A 16,321-nucleotide genomic window follows, 5' to 3' on the forward strand; every position below is an offset into this window, starting at 1 on the left:
CCTACAAATGTGCGTCACTTGCCTAAAGCTTATACAAATATTGATTATCGTTCATCAGCTCCTCCCCAACGCTTACTGGGACGTGGGCGGCGAGGCAGACGAGCACTCCATCACTTGCTACTTGCCAGGAACACCAACACGGGTATCGGTCTCACTAAATAACCTTCCTTAATGCTACAGTCTTGGAATATTGCAAACACGTACTTGTAAATTTCTCTGTTTGTCTGTTTGTCTCTATCTGTCTGTGCATAATGTTTATCTCTGTATGTTTGTTTATCTGTGTGTATGTTTGTGCTTCTGTTTACTGTTTACGTGTGTCTGTCTACGTGTCTGTCTGCGTGTCTGTTTGCATGCATGTTTGTGTATTTGTCAGTTTATCTTTATGCAACTATATGTGGTTGTGTGTGTGTCTGTCTGTCTGTCTGTCTCTCTCTCTCTCTCTCTCTCTCTCTCTCTCTCTCTCTCTCTCTCTCTCTCTCTCTCTCTCTCTCTCTCTCTCTCTCTCTCTCTCTCTCTCTCTCTCTCTCTCTCTCTCTCTCTCTCTCTCTCTCTCTCTCTCTCTCTCTCTCTTTCTCTTCGTACGCCTGTCCAGCTCCACATTAACTAAATATCCATCAACACAAGCCAATACAGTCGGATGATTAGCGACACAGTGAGTTGATGCGTTCCTTGCATATTTCAAGTCAATAATTTCCGCCACAATATGATAAACAGTACACTACAACATACCACTCACTCACTTGAACTTAACTGATAATTTGCTGCAAGTTTCATCAATATGTTTAGCAGCATCATCTTTATTTTATTCTATTAAACCAACATTCTTGCATGATCCATTCTCTTATTAAAGACTATTTTCAATGGATACATAATTGATTAGTTAAGTTCGCACTGTAGTAATTTCTCCCAATGATGGTGCGTGTGGGCTCCTTGTTAACTCATTAGTATCTTGAAGATATACTTGAAAACCCCAAAACACCTTTCACCATAGCTAGAACATGCTGCAGCTGTCTAGGAAAGGTCTCAAGTCTTTAAGAAAAACTGTCCTTTATTCTATCAATAACTCTCATTCACCTTAAATTTAACGCAGTGTACTTCATACTATAGATATCCTGCCGCGCTGCACTTGCCTGGCCGCTAGCACTGAGTAATTCCTTCGTATGAAACTGGCATCGATCAGGGGAGTGCTGGGGCGGGAGAGCCTGCCGTACTTCAGGGTGCCAGAAGGCGTCCAAGTTGCAGGGAGTAGGGAGTACAGTAAGGCTGGAAGAGGAGGAAGCGTCACTCGACCTATCACGCCTGTTCTTGTGTTTCCATCTGTCCCTCGAGATGTACCGCGAGGAGAAACACGTGTCTGAGTGATACTGGATGACACTTGGTGATACAGGTGCTTGTGAGGTGATTCTTTCCGACTGTTAAGGATGTATAGGTGATTGTAGTTGTCCCGTTGTTATCCTGCTGTTTCTGTGGTGCTCTGATAAGACAAACAAAAAGACACCGTTTTGTGAAAGCTAATGTTCAGATTAACGATGAAAATTAAGATGAGGACAGCAAGCACAATCATTCCCACTATATCACCAGGAGGAACGTTATCCAAAACAATGAGGATTAAGTAATAAGGTAAGAAATATCGCCCACTACACCTCTCCGAAAATAACACCAATACAGACGAATAGCGTTAAATATTCAGTGGTCTTCCCGTTAGGAATACAATAAGCGTAGAGAAGTTCACCTGGGCAGGCATTAATGTTTAGCCTTGAGAAATGACCCTCTGATAATATATTGATGAACGAAGCTTTTGCCAAACAACAAGTGAGCACTAGGCAATACGTGGAGTTAATAATTAAGTAACAGGTAATGGCTTGGGAAGAATTTATGACAGTGGTGGAGACTTCGTGGATCGTCCTGTGCTGGGTGTTATCTTGACAGAATATAGAGAATTCTTTTCCCTTTTTTTCCATGTTTGGTTTTCTAATACTAATGATGATGCTAATACTTCTGTTATTACTACTACAGCTGATACTAATGCTGTTACTACTACTACTACTACTACTACTACTACTACTACTACTACTACTACTACTACTACTACAATTTTTCTTCCTCCTAACCTCCTTCACTTTCCTCTCTAAGATAACACAAGTTGTGGCGTGGCAAGGTACCTATACGCATTATTACCCATCCATACAAGAGGAAGTTTTCGTGAATGGTTCCAGCGAGGGAGTGTGGGAGGGGTAGCAGCGCGATGACACAACCTTGGCGCGGGGACACGAACACACTACTCAGGAATGCCGACTATTTTCACGTTATGAAACAATACCGTGGCTTGAATGTTGGTGCAAGACAGAAAGTGGTAGTGGTAGTGTTGGTGGTGGTACTTTGAATCGATGCGGGATATTAGTCTTTTCGTAGTAAGTTGTCTTTCTAAGTATATCTTCACAGGCAAGGAATCGCTAACACATAGGTCCTATTAGTAACGTATTGAGAGTCAGTCTTAACCTTTACAGTACCATGACGTGTCTTCATATTCATTCTGCTTACTATATGGTGTTTTTATACAGCTTCAAAAACTCATGTGTGGGAGAAAAATAGTGAAGACTCTGGCCATTAATCTTCTAACCTAAACAGACCCTTTCTAATGTCAAGAAAATGATCTAATCATACACAGATTTCAAGGTAAAAATGTGTCCCAGTATTGGAGGGACTAACACACTTTGTGCTCTCACCATGGCTATTTTCAAAGGTTGGTTTTCAAGAAAAAATCCTTGTTGAACTTGCTTTAGAGTCCCAATAACTTCCATTAAAACGTGATCGTTTTTCAAACCCTCCCAAGAATCATAAAGAAGCACACGATGCAAACACCCAAAATCTTCGTTCAATTTGCCATAGAATCAAAAAAAAAAAAAAAACTGAAGAACTCCTCTATAGAAGAATTTATGTTAATCTTTTGTTAGGATGGTGAAAAACAAAACACATTTGTAAAGCCCAGGATATCTCACTACACCACAATCTTTTTCTCTAGTGACATGAAAAACATTTTTGAAGAGTAATAACTTCCACGAGGTCCTGTTTAAAGTAGCCAACATAAAAACCTTTCTGAATTTTGTGCTGTATACAACTGTTTTCTTTCGTAAGCCACAACGACACCGCACTAGATTATTGACAGCTGCGAAAATAAAAAGCATTTCACTTCTAAGAAAATGTACCCGACAATTATTTGCTTTACTATCACAGTCTCCATTAGATCGAAAACTATCGACTTTAAAGCGAGAAGTTTCTTAGTAAAAAGACGTTACTTCAAACAATAAATGGAAGGAAAGTAGCACTGTATAATTCTGAAATGTTGCGATTGTCACCGTCTCTTCCTGGAAAGTAAAACACCTGACCTTGATTACCTAGGTGTGTTGTTGAAGGAGCCATGACTGCCTTGTTTGCATATCTTCAGTCCAAACCTAGATATATTCAACCCTTTCACTGCTCTTTAGCACGTCTTTATTTTTTATCACAAACCACTTTCCTCTAAACATTTTTTGGGCTAGGCAATAGAAAAATATATTCTCTTGTTTCTTTTTGTTCCTTCTGTAGACACCTGTAAAGACTTCGAGCCTGTGACTTATGTAGATCGTTGCATGTCTCTGTGAAGAGTTAACCAAAAAGGAGCAGACAATTCAATAACACATAAAGATAACATTTGTGATATACGTTACACCCCGGACATTCGCATCATTCAGTTGCTTGTTTCTGTTTTTTCCACCTTGTGATTTGAGTTTTTTTTTTTCTCACACAAGGAGCATCAGAACAACTCTAGTATAATACGCGGCGATGAAAAGATACTTGTGATATGCTTAACAATCCCACTAAACACACGTGCATAGTATATCTTATGTCTGTATCTAATTTTTCTAGCTCCTTTCTATAACCTCATCCATTTAAAAAATGTAGTTTAAAAAAAATTCTGAAACTAAACTGGCCTTATTTCTGTTATCTCCTTCCCTTAATCTACCTTCCAAGAGCGACGCACTGAGTGGTCTTCTTTGATCTTTTCTTTAGTTTTTATGGTGGCCTTGTACATATTTCTTAGCACATCAAAATAAAGCTATAAAACAAGAGAATATCATATATAAGGACGAAACAAGCAAACGAATCCATAAATCTTCATGTAAATAACAATATAAGCAACGCATGATTAAGTTTAAATCTTCATGTAAATAACAATATAAGCAACGCATGATTAAGTTTAAATCTTCAGGTAAATAAAACTATAAGCAACGCATGATTAAGTTTATATGCGAGTATGTTTATCAAAATATCCATTACAACCACCATACTCCATAAAAAAAGCAGCTTAATATTACTTACATTTCAATCAAATAAGGATATCACTGAAACGAAAACACAAAAAAATATTTCAACGTTTTAACAAGGAAAAAAATCATCAGGCTAAACTTAAGACCCCCTTAATGGTGTCCTGAATATTATGAAATTGCTGCCGTGATTATTGAAACTTAAAAATGTATGAGAACAACAAGCAAAGTTTATGTGCTGTGGGTGCGCGGGGTGAGGGCCGCGGAGGTGACGTCAGCAACATTATCCACCTTATTGACACATTTCCCTGATTCCCACAACTCGGGTCGACACAAGGGGCGGCGAGTCTTGTGCGATGCTATACTGACCACTACTCTCCTGTCACCATCACCATGCGAGTAGCTCTCTCCGTATTCATAAATGTTTTGTTCTCACCAGGACTATTTTCACCCCGGTTCTCAAGAGTTTCACCTGCTAATGATGTAGAAATCTTGTTAATTTGTCAGAAGAACTATAAAAACATTCTTAGAAACCGGACTATTTTAATTAAACCCTTTTGAAATTATTGCAGGTGCGGCGCGGAAGTGTGTCAAAATACGGTCTTCTCTCCCACATTTGTCATCTTCCTTCATACCGTTAAGCATCGCCAATAGTACAATTGTAGTCAATGAGCGCACTTAAACGCCACACATGTCATTTTAGAAAGATGCTGAGAGTTACGAAGTTTACTTGTGAAAGCGGCGAAAGAGTTAGATTGAGATTGGCAAATATATAGATATACATAAAATAATAAATTATAGTTCAGATATGTGCCTCTCTTCTTCCTATAAGAATTACTGAAGGGAGGCGATGGCGTAATGGATAAGGTGGTGAGCGTGGGGTCGGGCAGACGTACATGCGTAGGTTCGAATCCCACCACGGGCCGCCTTGAAACTTTGTCATTTGTCGAGTGGTTTAAAGTTACTTATATGTCACCATGATACCCAGGCTCTAAGTGGAGGTGTAATTGCCTTACACCAAAGATGCGCTTGGGTGGTGATATGGGCACTAATATGGGTACCACTATAAATAAAACTGCCTGTGCCGCTAATGGGTGGAAGTTGAACAGCGCTTCCCATACTCTTCAAGTATGGGAAAAAAAAAAAAATTACTGTCTTAAATATATTTCTTTATTTTCATAATCTCCAGTCTTGTCATCGTACATTAAATTATAACTATATTGAGGACACATTAACACGTATGTAAGTCAGCACTGCATTCACGTTTACTTATCTCTGTCACGTGTTTCAGGCCGCGTCCTCTGTGCCACGCCTTACTGCAGTAGTGATAAATCTATTACTCTAAGTGATACGAATGGCTGTAAGCCCTAATGTACCTTTTTCGTGGCTGTGTAAATTGTGCAAGACTTAAATACATTAGCAAGGCTTTCTTTTCTTCTTTAACTGCTTTGGTGTTGCAAGGAGCGAGATGTTACCTGTTCGTTCATTCTGCCTTTGTGCCTCGTATTAAAAACGCTGCATTCTCTCATTAGGATCACGTCAAAAACTTAAATGCAGTAGTAGTCGGGTTTTAGCTATTTTTTTTATTTCACTCGTGATGCAGAATAATAGTAAAACCTTCAAAACTCACGGATGATCCTTAGATGCATAGCACATTTTAACTATCATTAGAACGAAATATAACCTTGGAACGCTTTAAACTATACGTAGGGAAACAAAAACAAAACAAAACACTTGAAAACCCACCAGTGAAGCTGAATATTTGTTAGACTCTCAATAGCATCACAAAAAAAAAAAAAAAAACAACATACACTGAAAGCCCTTTAATAACTTCTACTAAACCCCGTTAAAAGCACCAAAACACAAGACGCCACAAGGTTTGAAAATTCGGACCAGGGATATGCAACAAGCGGACAACAAAGAGTATTATGGTGTTTTCAAATAAAGATCGCTTTCCCTTGTACTGCCGGGGAGCCAAGACTAATACTCGGCTATTCAACGCTTGGTCGGTCACGCAGCTAGGCAAAATTGGGGCAGCGTTATCCTGACCCTCTGATAATGCGTCATGTTTCTCAAGGTCACGCTACTCTCCTCCTGACGCAAGGAAACGTTGCTAATTGCCTCTTGGTTATCATAAACGTTACGTATATATATTTCTCAATTATACCATTACCTTTGACTAAACTAAAATCATCTTATCTGCGCTACTTCATTCGTGCATTTCTAGCAGTAAGGGAAGTACAATGCAGGGAAGGACGTGAGGGCGTCTTGTTTCTCCAGCAGTGAAGGAAGTTGTCGCCTCACGCATACAGAGGAAGTTTTCTTTATTCTTCTTCCTCCATAAAGCGACCTTCAAATACCTCATATCGACCTCTGTGTGAAATAACGTGGCATATTCTCTCTCTCTCTCTCTCTCTCTCTCTCTCTCTCTCTCTCTGTGTGTGTGGAGTTGATTTGAGTTCAAGTTTTACTGTTAGAGAGAGAGAGAGAGAGAGAGAGAGAGAGAGAGAGAGAGAGAGAGAGAGAGAGAGAGAGAGAGAGAGAGAGAGAGAGAGAGAGAGAGAGAGAGAGAGAGAATAAAAAAAAAGAAAAAGAAAAGTTGAGCCAAAAAGGAAATCGATGAACAAATTTTTTACAAAGGTGCAAAATAATTGTTATTTATGGCTCCCCTTTACCAATACGAGGGTTGTTACTGGCGCGCCCAACCACTCACGCCCCCACTCGTCTTTTTTTCATATTTCTTTTTTTCTGCTTCTTCACACATCAATGATAATCACAACGCTACATTGCCATTGTTTTTCTTACTATTTTTTCGCCTTTTCTATTTTCTCTCTTTCGGTTTGTTGAGAGAGAGAGAGAGAGAGAGAGAGAGAGAGAGAGAGAGAGAGAGAGAGAGAGAGAGAGAGAGAGAGAGAGAGAGAGAGAGAGAGAGAGAGAGAGAGAGAGAGAGAGTGCAATTCGTAATTTCAGGCATAACAGAAATGCGATATACTTTTTCATAATTGTGTGTGTGTGTGTGTGTGTGTGTGTGTGTGTGTGTGTGTGTGTGTGTGTGTGTGTGAGATACGCTAACATTTGTCTGAATGTCTCTGTGTCTGTCTGTGTATCTTTGTACTGTTCTTTTCCCTCCCAGCAGTAGCAGTAGCAGTAGCAGTAGCAATAGTCCACGCTATGTGCTATTCCTATTATGTGCCCCACCCATCCTCACCACACACGCAACACTCCACTAATACCAGCCCTTACACGTCCACCCTTCCCGCACAATACTCGCTAGGCTTAAAACTCCATAACTTTGCTCGTTTCTCCTTTTTCCTGTGACTTTCATTGACTCTCACCTCTGTTCATCGTCTTAGTAAAGCAAGAGTTAACCAGTACCTTCACTTTTTTATTTCTTTCTCTGTACTTTTACTTTTTTTTTATTTCTTTCACTGTAAACTCTGAAACTCTCTGTCTGTTTCTGTTTTCATTTCCTTCTATTTCTCTTTTAATTTCATATTTTTCATTGTAAATTCTGGAGTTCTCTGTCTGTCTGTGGTTTTTCTTTGATTGCTTCATAGGGAAAATACTGCAGGATCTTTGGAGATGAAGAAGCCTCTGTTTTCCTTAATCTTGGTGTTATACTTTTTCAAAACCGGTAACTTGCCAAGGTTTTATTTATCTTAATCTTTCCTTCACACGAAAAAAAAAAAAAAAATAGATAAAAGATAGCATACCCACAAGCCACTATGCCGTAACCGTTCTGTACATCCAACACATATTGTCACCGCAAACACTTCCAGTAAGGCCCAACAGGTTTGCTACGCTTTACCTTCTTCCCTTTTGCATACCTTTCCCTTCTGTCCCTCCTAACGCTTCTTCTCCTCATCCTTCTTCTTCTGCAGCCATCTGACACCTAATCACCTCTTACCGTTGTTTTTATGGCAGTGTATTTGCGCTCTGCTAAGTTACTATGCAAGCCATTAGTTTGAACGCAGCACCTTATGCACCTACAACCACTCCGTCACTCTCTCAACCACTCAGTCGTTCCCCCCCCTCCCCATCGTCCTAGAATTACCACTGAGAGAGAGAGAGAGAGAGAGAGAGAGAGAGAGAGACGCTTACACCTATCCCTAACACGGCAACCACGCCCACCTCATATTACACGCCACCACGCCACACCCAGCGTTGCGTGGCATGATGGAGGACTTTCAACGCTCCCCCACCTACTCCACGTCACTCCTCGTATCTCTTTCTGCGCCACCACGTTATTATCAAGCAAGCCACACGAGCCACACCCTCCCTGTAAAAACATTCGCACTTTCTCTACCTACTTGTTTATTATTATTACCCGTTTAGGAGTCTTAGTAACGCACAAGAATGAGGGAAAGAAGCTGGATCAATATGCTGCTTCTAAAACGTGGATTGTCGAAGGAGATTTAGGGTTAGTTTTCAAGATTTTTAGTCATGCTGAGTGATTGAAGAATGCCTACAAGTTTCTCATCGATGGACACTCTGGACAGTATGAAACTCAGCAAAAGTCCTCTGATCTGCTGACAACCTTCTTACAAAACCTGACAGAGATCATAAAGAGATTAGAAGAAAGGAACTAAGGCTGTTATGGAACCCAAAACACAAATAAAACCCAAACCACAATGGAAGAGAGCAGAGACGGTTACAAGACTTCTAGTAATGACAATGCATACACACGACTTTTTTTTACAAACTTGCAGAACATTTCATTGGTCTTCACAGTTCTGATGGCAGCAAAGTGTCTAATTTTCTCTTTCACACAGCTATGGGGATGGGGACGCTGGTGAGCTCGTACCCACGGGGGCTGGAGGACAGCTCGGGCGGGGTGATGGTTCCCCTGGGCATCCCGCAGCCCGTGCTGACTCCCCTGCACGCATGGGAACCTCATGCCATCACTTCCGAAGGTCAAGAGTCCAGTGCTTCCCATCTGACCTTCCTATGCGCAGGTTCAAAAGGAAAGAACGCGTTCAACAAGGTAAGTCTTACGCATATTTTTTTCTTTTAAGAGAGGAGAACTGGCCAAGGGCAACAAAAATATGTAGAAAGAAGGCCCACTCAGTTGCCAATCTCCTTACAGAGCCGATAGAATTAGCCAAAGAACAGGGACAAATGTCTTGAAACCTCCCTCTTGAATGAAGTCAAATCATAGGAAGTTGGCAATACGGACACAAGCAGGGAGTTCCAGAGTTTACAAGAGAAAGGTACGAAAGACTGAGAGTACTGATTAACTCTTGCGTTAGAGAGGTTGACAGAATAGGGTTGAGAGAAAAAGAAAGCCTTGTGCAGCGAGGCCACAGAAGGAGAGGAGGCATGTAGTTAGCAAGATCAGTAGAGCAGTTAGCATGAAAATAGCGATAAAAGATAGCAAGAGATGCAACATTCCGGCGGTGAGAAAAGGCTGAAAACAGTCAGTCAGAAGAGAGGTGTTAGAGACAAAAAAGCTTTTAATTCCACCCTATCTTAAAAAAACTGTGTGAATGGAAGCCCTCAAACATACAAACTCCATACAGGGGCGGATAAGGCCCTTGTACAGAGTAAGCAGTTGGAGGGGCGAGAAAAACTGGCAAAGACGCCTCAGAACGCCTAACTTCACAGAAACTGTTTTAGCAAGAGATGAGATGTGAAGTTTCCAGTTAAGATTACGAGCAAAGGATAGGCCGAGGATATTCGGTATAGAAGATGGAGACAGATGAGTGTCAATGAAGAAGAGGGGATAGTCGTCTGGAAAGGTTGTGTTGAGTTGATAGATGGAGGAATTGAGTTTTTGAGGCATTGAATACTACTAAATTTTCTCTGCCCTAATCAAAAATTTTAGAAAGATCAGACGTTAGGCGTTATGTGGCGTCCCTGCGTGACCTATTGACTTCCTTTAACGCTTACTTTTCCTTTATTATGACTATTTTCAAAGGCCATAAAGGATTAGTCTGGTTCTCATGGGTGCTTTTTATACTAATGATATGAAATTCTTAAAGGATCACGAGGGTCATGCAAGCACGATAACTTCCACAAGGGCCAGGGAAATGTAAGGGATAAACGTGACGAAGCATTTGTCTTTTACCTGTTAGCCAGATTACTGTTGCCTTCCTCTTACCAGCGCTGGCTGAGCTGACACACGGTGAGGGCTGCTCTTATGCAATTTTAACGCGAACTCAAAACATAAACAGGGAAATGACAATTATGTAGCTTCTGCACACACACACACACACACACACACACACACACACACACACACACACACACACACACACACACACACACACACTAGTAAACTCTGGAACTCCCCACCTGGTTAACTCTCTCTAATCTACACGGGGACTGTCAACTAAGTGAGGCCCTTTTTTTCAGTTCTTTTTGTTGCCCTTGGACAGTTTTCCTCTCTTACATAAAAAAGAAAGAAAAACACGTTCATTTATCTATGCATGTATCTATCTGTCTAATCTATCTCTTCGTAAATAATTTCCAAAACTAGTATGCATATTCTAAAACAAAATTAAACCCGAACAAGTAAACAAAAAAGAAGAATCGATCTACTTCACTACGTGGCGGTATTATAGCATAGTTACTGCTGGAGTGGCGAGGAGACATTCATTTTCTCTGACACGTGGCACCTACGAGAAATAAAGCGAGCATTGGCAGGAGCACGATGGCGCATACTGCACTGCACGTTGCTTGGTGATTCCTACACGTGGGCGCCATGAAAGAAAGACATCCTAGAGCTCGCCATTCTTTCCATATCACAGCATCTTTCAAAATATCATTCACAGATTTCTTTAAAACATTAATGACAGTACATATAATTTTCAAGCGGTTGTAACTAAATCTAGTTATTCAATCATACCTATGTGCTCTAATAACACGGACTATTGAGTGATTTGATGAGGTTTGGAAGTTGCCTATTTCAGTGAATGGCTTGATCAAGTTCTCGGCTGGCCACTGCACGACCAAAAACAAGGAAAAATTGCGTCATATCCCTTTCAGTTATATTCCTTTCGATTTGTCATTATCTCATACTCACACTGTAAGACAACGGTTCCCAAAAATACTCGTACTGTAAGACAACGGTTCCCAAAAATACTCGTACTGTAAGACAACGGTTCCCAAAAATACTCGTACTGTAAGACAACGGTTCCCAAAAATACTCGTACTGTAAGACAACGGTTCCCAAAAATACTCGTTATGTAAGACAACGGTTCCCAAACATTTTTCACTGCGATCCTAAATGCAATCAAGACCTAATCCAGCGACCATGAATGCGTGTACATGCAGTGTTGATTATCACTCACTGTCATGGTACACTTATTCAAAATTTATTTACAAGGCCGTCTAGCAGTTTACAGACACCGTTCCGAGTCACATTTGTGTCGTGACCTTGTGTTTGGGAGTCTCTGCTGTGAGGTGGCAAAGAGCAGTAATGACCACCCCATTCCCGTTCCGCTGCTGGCGACACACACACTCAACACTCAACTTGCTGGACTGTGATATGTCGTCCTTCTTGGGAGAGCTCGTCTTGGCGTCTGCCTTTGTTCGCTGTATAAAGCATATTTAGTTCCACGAAGCTAAACATAACATAATACTATCCTTCTTAATACAACAGAATACTGTTTTTAGACCAGTTCTCTGTTCTCAGCACCAAGAGACGAAGTGAGGTAAATAAGCAGGAAAGAAAATGGTGCTTGATAAGGCTTCATTAAACTTTACATACACCCATGATGTAAAATGTGTCTTAAAAACAAGAGAACTAACACTATCTTCCTGTCTGTCCTTCACTTTTGTTGCACCATCACACCATGGACAAGAATGATAAAAGAAATTGGTTCTCATAGTGGTAGATAAATGGGATAGACAAGGCATTCATGTTCTTAAGTTAGACACATTTATAGAGCAGGATAATAGGTGGAGAGATTTTTTTTTTTCTAATGCAAGACTGGAGACTGGTCAAGGACAACAAAAAGTGGAAAAAAAGGCCCTCTGGATTGCCAGTTCCCTTAAAGTTATTAAGAGTTAGCCAAAAGTCAATGACAAATGTCTTGAAGCCTTCCTCTTAAAAGAAGTCAAGTCGTAGGAAGATACAGAAGCAGGCAGGAAGTTCCAGAGTTTACCAGAGGAAGGTATGAATGATTGAGATTAATGGTTAACTCTTGTATTAGAGTTGGACAGAATAGGGATGAGAGGAAGAAAGAAGCCTTGCGCAGAGAGGCCGCAGAAGGAGGTGAGGCATACAGTTAGCAAGATCAGTAAAGCAGTTAGCATGAAAATAGCGATAAAAGATAACAAGAGATACAACATTAAATAATTTCATACAGGGACTACCATGTGTGGGCCCGATGGCTGCCATATTTCCTCTGTTCATATAAAAGCAAAAAACTAACACTTACCTCACTGTTATCCTTTCATTCCATCGTGTATGTCTCGAGCTGCCATCATTCCATAGGACGCGTATAGCACATCTGCACCGGGAGAAAAACACTATATTCTTAAGATGAATGTCATGTGTTCTATTGGGTTTCCTTTGTGGTCATTCAGCGCCTCGGCTCACGCCACCTGATACTTTAGGACGGGCAGCGGTGATGGATGGATGGTAGTGGTTTAGGTAATGGCGAGGCTGAGGTGAGAAATGACACCTGGTGGGAACAGAAAGGTGAGGAGACGACATATTTCATTCAAAGACAAGAAGTTGCATTCTTACTAAAGTCTTTGGGCGGTTTGTGAGTGTGGAAAGAAGAGCTGAAGTGAGGGAGACAGTGCAGGGAAGATGAGAATGGTTAGAGAATGGGAAGTATTGACTTGAGGAGACGAGAGAAGGGATAAAGTATGGGACTGGAAGGTAAATGGGGTGAGGATGAGTGAAAGAAGAGGTGGGAGGAGAGAGAGAGGCAGGTCTGTAGGGAGCGTATCAAAGAAGACAAGAGGAAGATGTGCTTAGAGAGCTTTGTCAAGTAAGCTGGGTCTCTGTAGGGAGAAACAGACGGGGAGAGAAAAAGGGGAGGGGAAGAGGAGTAGAGTGTCTAGGGGAGGGAATGGGATAGTGATGTGGGGGAGATGGGGGACAGCGAGTGAGTGACAGAGTGGTGGTCGTGCAGGGATTTTGTGTACAGTAGCAACAGTCGCCACTTGACGCACGTCCCTCACAGTCACCGCTCCCCTGGCTGCCTGACCGACTCGCGACCCGTGCTCAACCCACCCCCGCCAGTGTTGCTGCTCCCGTGTGCTTGTCATGACGTGTTGCGCGCAAAATCCAAATGGAAAGTCAGTAATCTAATACGGGATGGTTACCCGATTCTTTCTCTCAGTGTTCGAAATGAAAATTCTCGGAAAAAAACAAAAGATTAAAGTTTCAAAAGTGTAAAGTTTCGTTCGAAGTTTAAAGTGTCATCGTGCATGAACGAATGCCTATCATGGAAGGTGTACCGTATTTCAACTATTTGACAGCCGTGTTCAAGCTTCTCCAGCGTTAGATACCAGATGCTCACTGTCTGCGTGCAAATGTCGCCAACATGAAGCTGGGATATAAAAGGTGAGGCCACGCACATATCAAACACCTCGATACGCTTTTGTTAATGTTTTCAGAAAGAATTGTAAACCATCTACGAGAAGATCAGATAAATTAAAACATGCCTTAGCTCATCTTTTTTTATATATATATAGTTGAGACAGGCCAGATAAAAAAGAAAACCTGAAAAATAGTATTCTTTTTTCATACATATTTATTTTGCATATGAGGGAGAAAGACTAGAGACTAAAAGTTTTAAAAAGCTCACTTGAAAAATGTCATGAGCGAAACAGGAGAGTTAGCGTTTAGTCTTATTTCAGTTTGTGCCTCTATTAAAAAGTTAAACAGGAAAAAATATGCACGAAACTAAATTGCTGCTAATGAAGTACGTAAGGGTTTTCATCACGAGCACGAACTTGCTTTCTTTACTATTTCTCGGGACGCAGCAGTCAATCAAGGCCGTTCATTTGGTTTATCTTGACAGGTAGCAGCCAATCAGACACCAAAGCTCCGTTCAGTTCACTAGAGTATGCATTTTTTTTCTTAGGCGCAGAATATTACGGTTTTCTTTAACATACAGTGGCGTCTACCTAAATATACCAAAAATAGGGAAAAATCATTGAATATGTATCTCCCGTAACATTTTTTTTATAGCTTCCAAAAAATTCACGAGGTATCTTCATGCTCCTTTTTGGAACAGTTTAAAATGCACTTGATGCCATTGATGATTACCGCGTGTGAGTTCCTGAGACGTGATGGAAAAGAGGAATAAAGTGGAGGTGGAGGAGGAAGGAGAGAGAACGAAGAGGAAAAAATTGAACTTGGAAGCATAGAAAAAAAAAAAAAAGGAAGGGATGGAAAGATGGAAAATGCCACTGCTGTTGCTGCTACTACTACTACTACTACTACTACTACTACTACTACTACTACTACTATACTACTACTGCACTACTACTACTACTACTACTACTACTACTACTACTACTACTACTACTACTACTACTACTACTACTACTACTACTACTACTACTACTACTGCCACTACTACTACTACTACTACTACTACTACTACTACTACTACTACTACTACTACTACTACTACTTCCACTATACAACAAGAATTACTACTCATACACAGGGCGTGCCTCAAGCCATCTGTTGCTCAGTTTATATAAAAACCACCTCACGCTCCCCACCTGTGTATGCAATATTTCATTCATCCTCAATTTATAGCGACACTAATACCTTAAAAAACCCGCTAAAAGTACAATAATGAAGTCTTGATGATTCCTATTTCATTCTTCATCAGGGACTCGCATTTTAGTGGACATTTTCTCGTTCCGTTTGTTGCCCTGCCAGTGCCCTTCTTACATAAAAATACACCCGAATCTTTTTTCCTTCAAAATACTCGAACTTCTGGCCTACAGTTGATTTGCCTCTCCCTCCACTGACATCCCTGACGCCCTCTTCTCCAGGCTCTCTCGTGGTAATGTGATTATAAGATGCCTCTCCTCTTACCACTACATCAGAACTTGTGTATGGCCAAAGTGAAAGTGTGTGCTAAAGTGAGTGGTCTTCATCATGAACATAAGAAAAAGAGACTGAAGAACACAAGGCAAATCTGCAAGTGGTTATTCCTGTTATTTGTATTGTCATAGTGTTTACCGATTGTGTGGTTGCGACGGCTCACCATACCGCGCACTCAGTATCAACATTATATAAGTGAAGTACTGTCAATTATCTCCCGTACAACCTCAATGGGAACGGGGACATAGCACTACGGCCACTCATGGGAACCCGGGGACACGCCTTGATCCAGAATGGCTATTGAATTATTCGTGAGGAGCAAGGTTGAGGAATGCTCCTAAGAGGTTATCTGCAATATTTATGACCACTGCTATAGTCATGGTCAATAGTCAGGTAACAATCGTACACATTTCCACTTTGTTGGTGTTTTCCTATCAGCATGAAATCCTGTGACAAACCTGCTGAGTATGACAGCTGATAAATTTTATATAGATCAAGAGAACATCACACTAAAGGATAAACATCATGGATAGTAGAAATATTTAAGGCAAATTAGCTCCTCCTGACAATCTCACTTTTTAACTATTTGGCCACTAATGGTATGCGTAGTCTTATTTTATTTCATTAGGCGCAGTCAACTTTACTCATCGAAAATTAAGTTATAAGCCTTCAATAACATAACTTTAATAGATATTCGATGACACCTTTTACTGTACGTGTTGGTTTTCAAATTTCTATCTAAACTGAGAGGAAGCTGTAGTAGCCAAAGGGTTAAGTGTTACAGCCGATAAACTCCATAGAGATCATGAGAATTGAAATTGATGAACAAACCTGAACTACAATGAAGGAGCTCGAGCGGCAAGCTAATATACAGACCAACATGGTACACATTCTTCATCCTCTGTGCAGTGAAACAAAGCAAATCCAAGAGTGCAATACGAAGTGATTAGTGGGCATGTGAAACTATTATGGTGCACTGGGGACGTAGGAG

The 16,321-nt window shown here is 40.8% G+C and overlaps 1 protein-coding gene and 1 long non-coding RNA gene across 3 annotated transcripts in view; one reads left to right on the plus strand and one right to left on the minus strand.

Annotated features, from left to right (window-relative positions):
• Window positions 1–1,244: 1,244 nt before the first annotated feature.
• LOC123503618 (kyphoscoliosis peptidase-like) overlaps window positions 1,245–16,321 on the plus strand; it is a 37,081-nt gene continuing 22,004 nt past the window's right edge. For both annotated transcript variants that reach the window (XM_045253540.1, XM_045253541.1), the window contains exons 1-2: window positions 1,245–1,620; window positions 9,077–9,288. In XM_045253540.1, coding sequence (XP_045109475.1) covers window positions 9,079–9,288 — 210 coding nt within the window. In that variant the 5' untranslated portion in view covers window positions 1,245–1,620; window positions 9,077–9,078. The remainder of the gene's footprint in view (window positions 1,621–9,076; window positions 9,289–16,321) is intronic.
• Window positions 8,865–16,321, minus strand: part of LOC123503620 — a 34,419-nt gene continuing 26,962 nt past the window's right edge. Inside the window, exons 2-3 of the long non-coding RNA XR_006674549.1 lie at window positions 12,689–12,760; window positions 8,865–9,249 (exon numbers count right to left, since the gene is read on the minus strand). This is a non-coding gene — a long non-coding RNA (uncharacterized LOC123503620). The remainder of the gene's footprint in view (window positions 9,250–12,688; window positions 12,761–16,321) is intronic.

The sequence above is a fragment of the Portunus trituberculatus genome, chromosome 14 (genome assembly GCF_017591435.1).
Source record: "Portunus trituberculatus isolate SZX2019 chromosome 14, ASM1759143v1, whole genome shotgun sequence".
In the NCBI taxonomy this organism is placed as follows: domain Eukaryota; kingdom Metazoa; phylum Arthropoda; class Malacostraca; order Decapoda; family Portunidae; genus Portunus; species Portunus trituberculatus.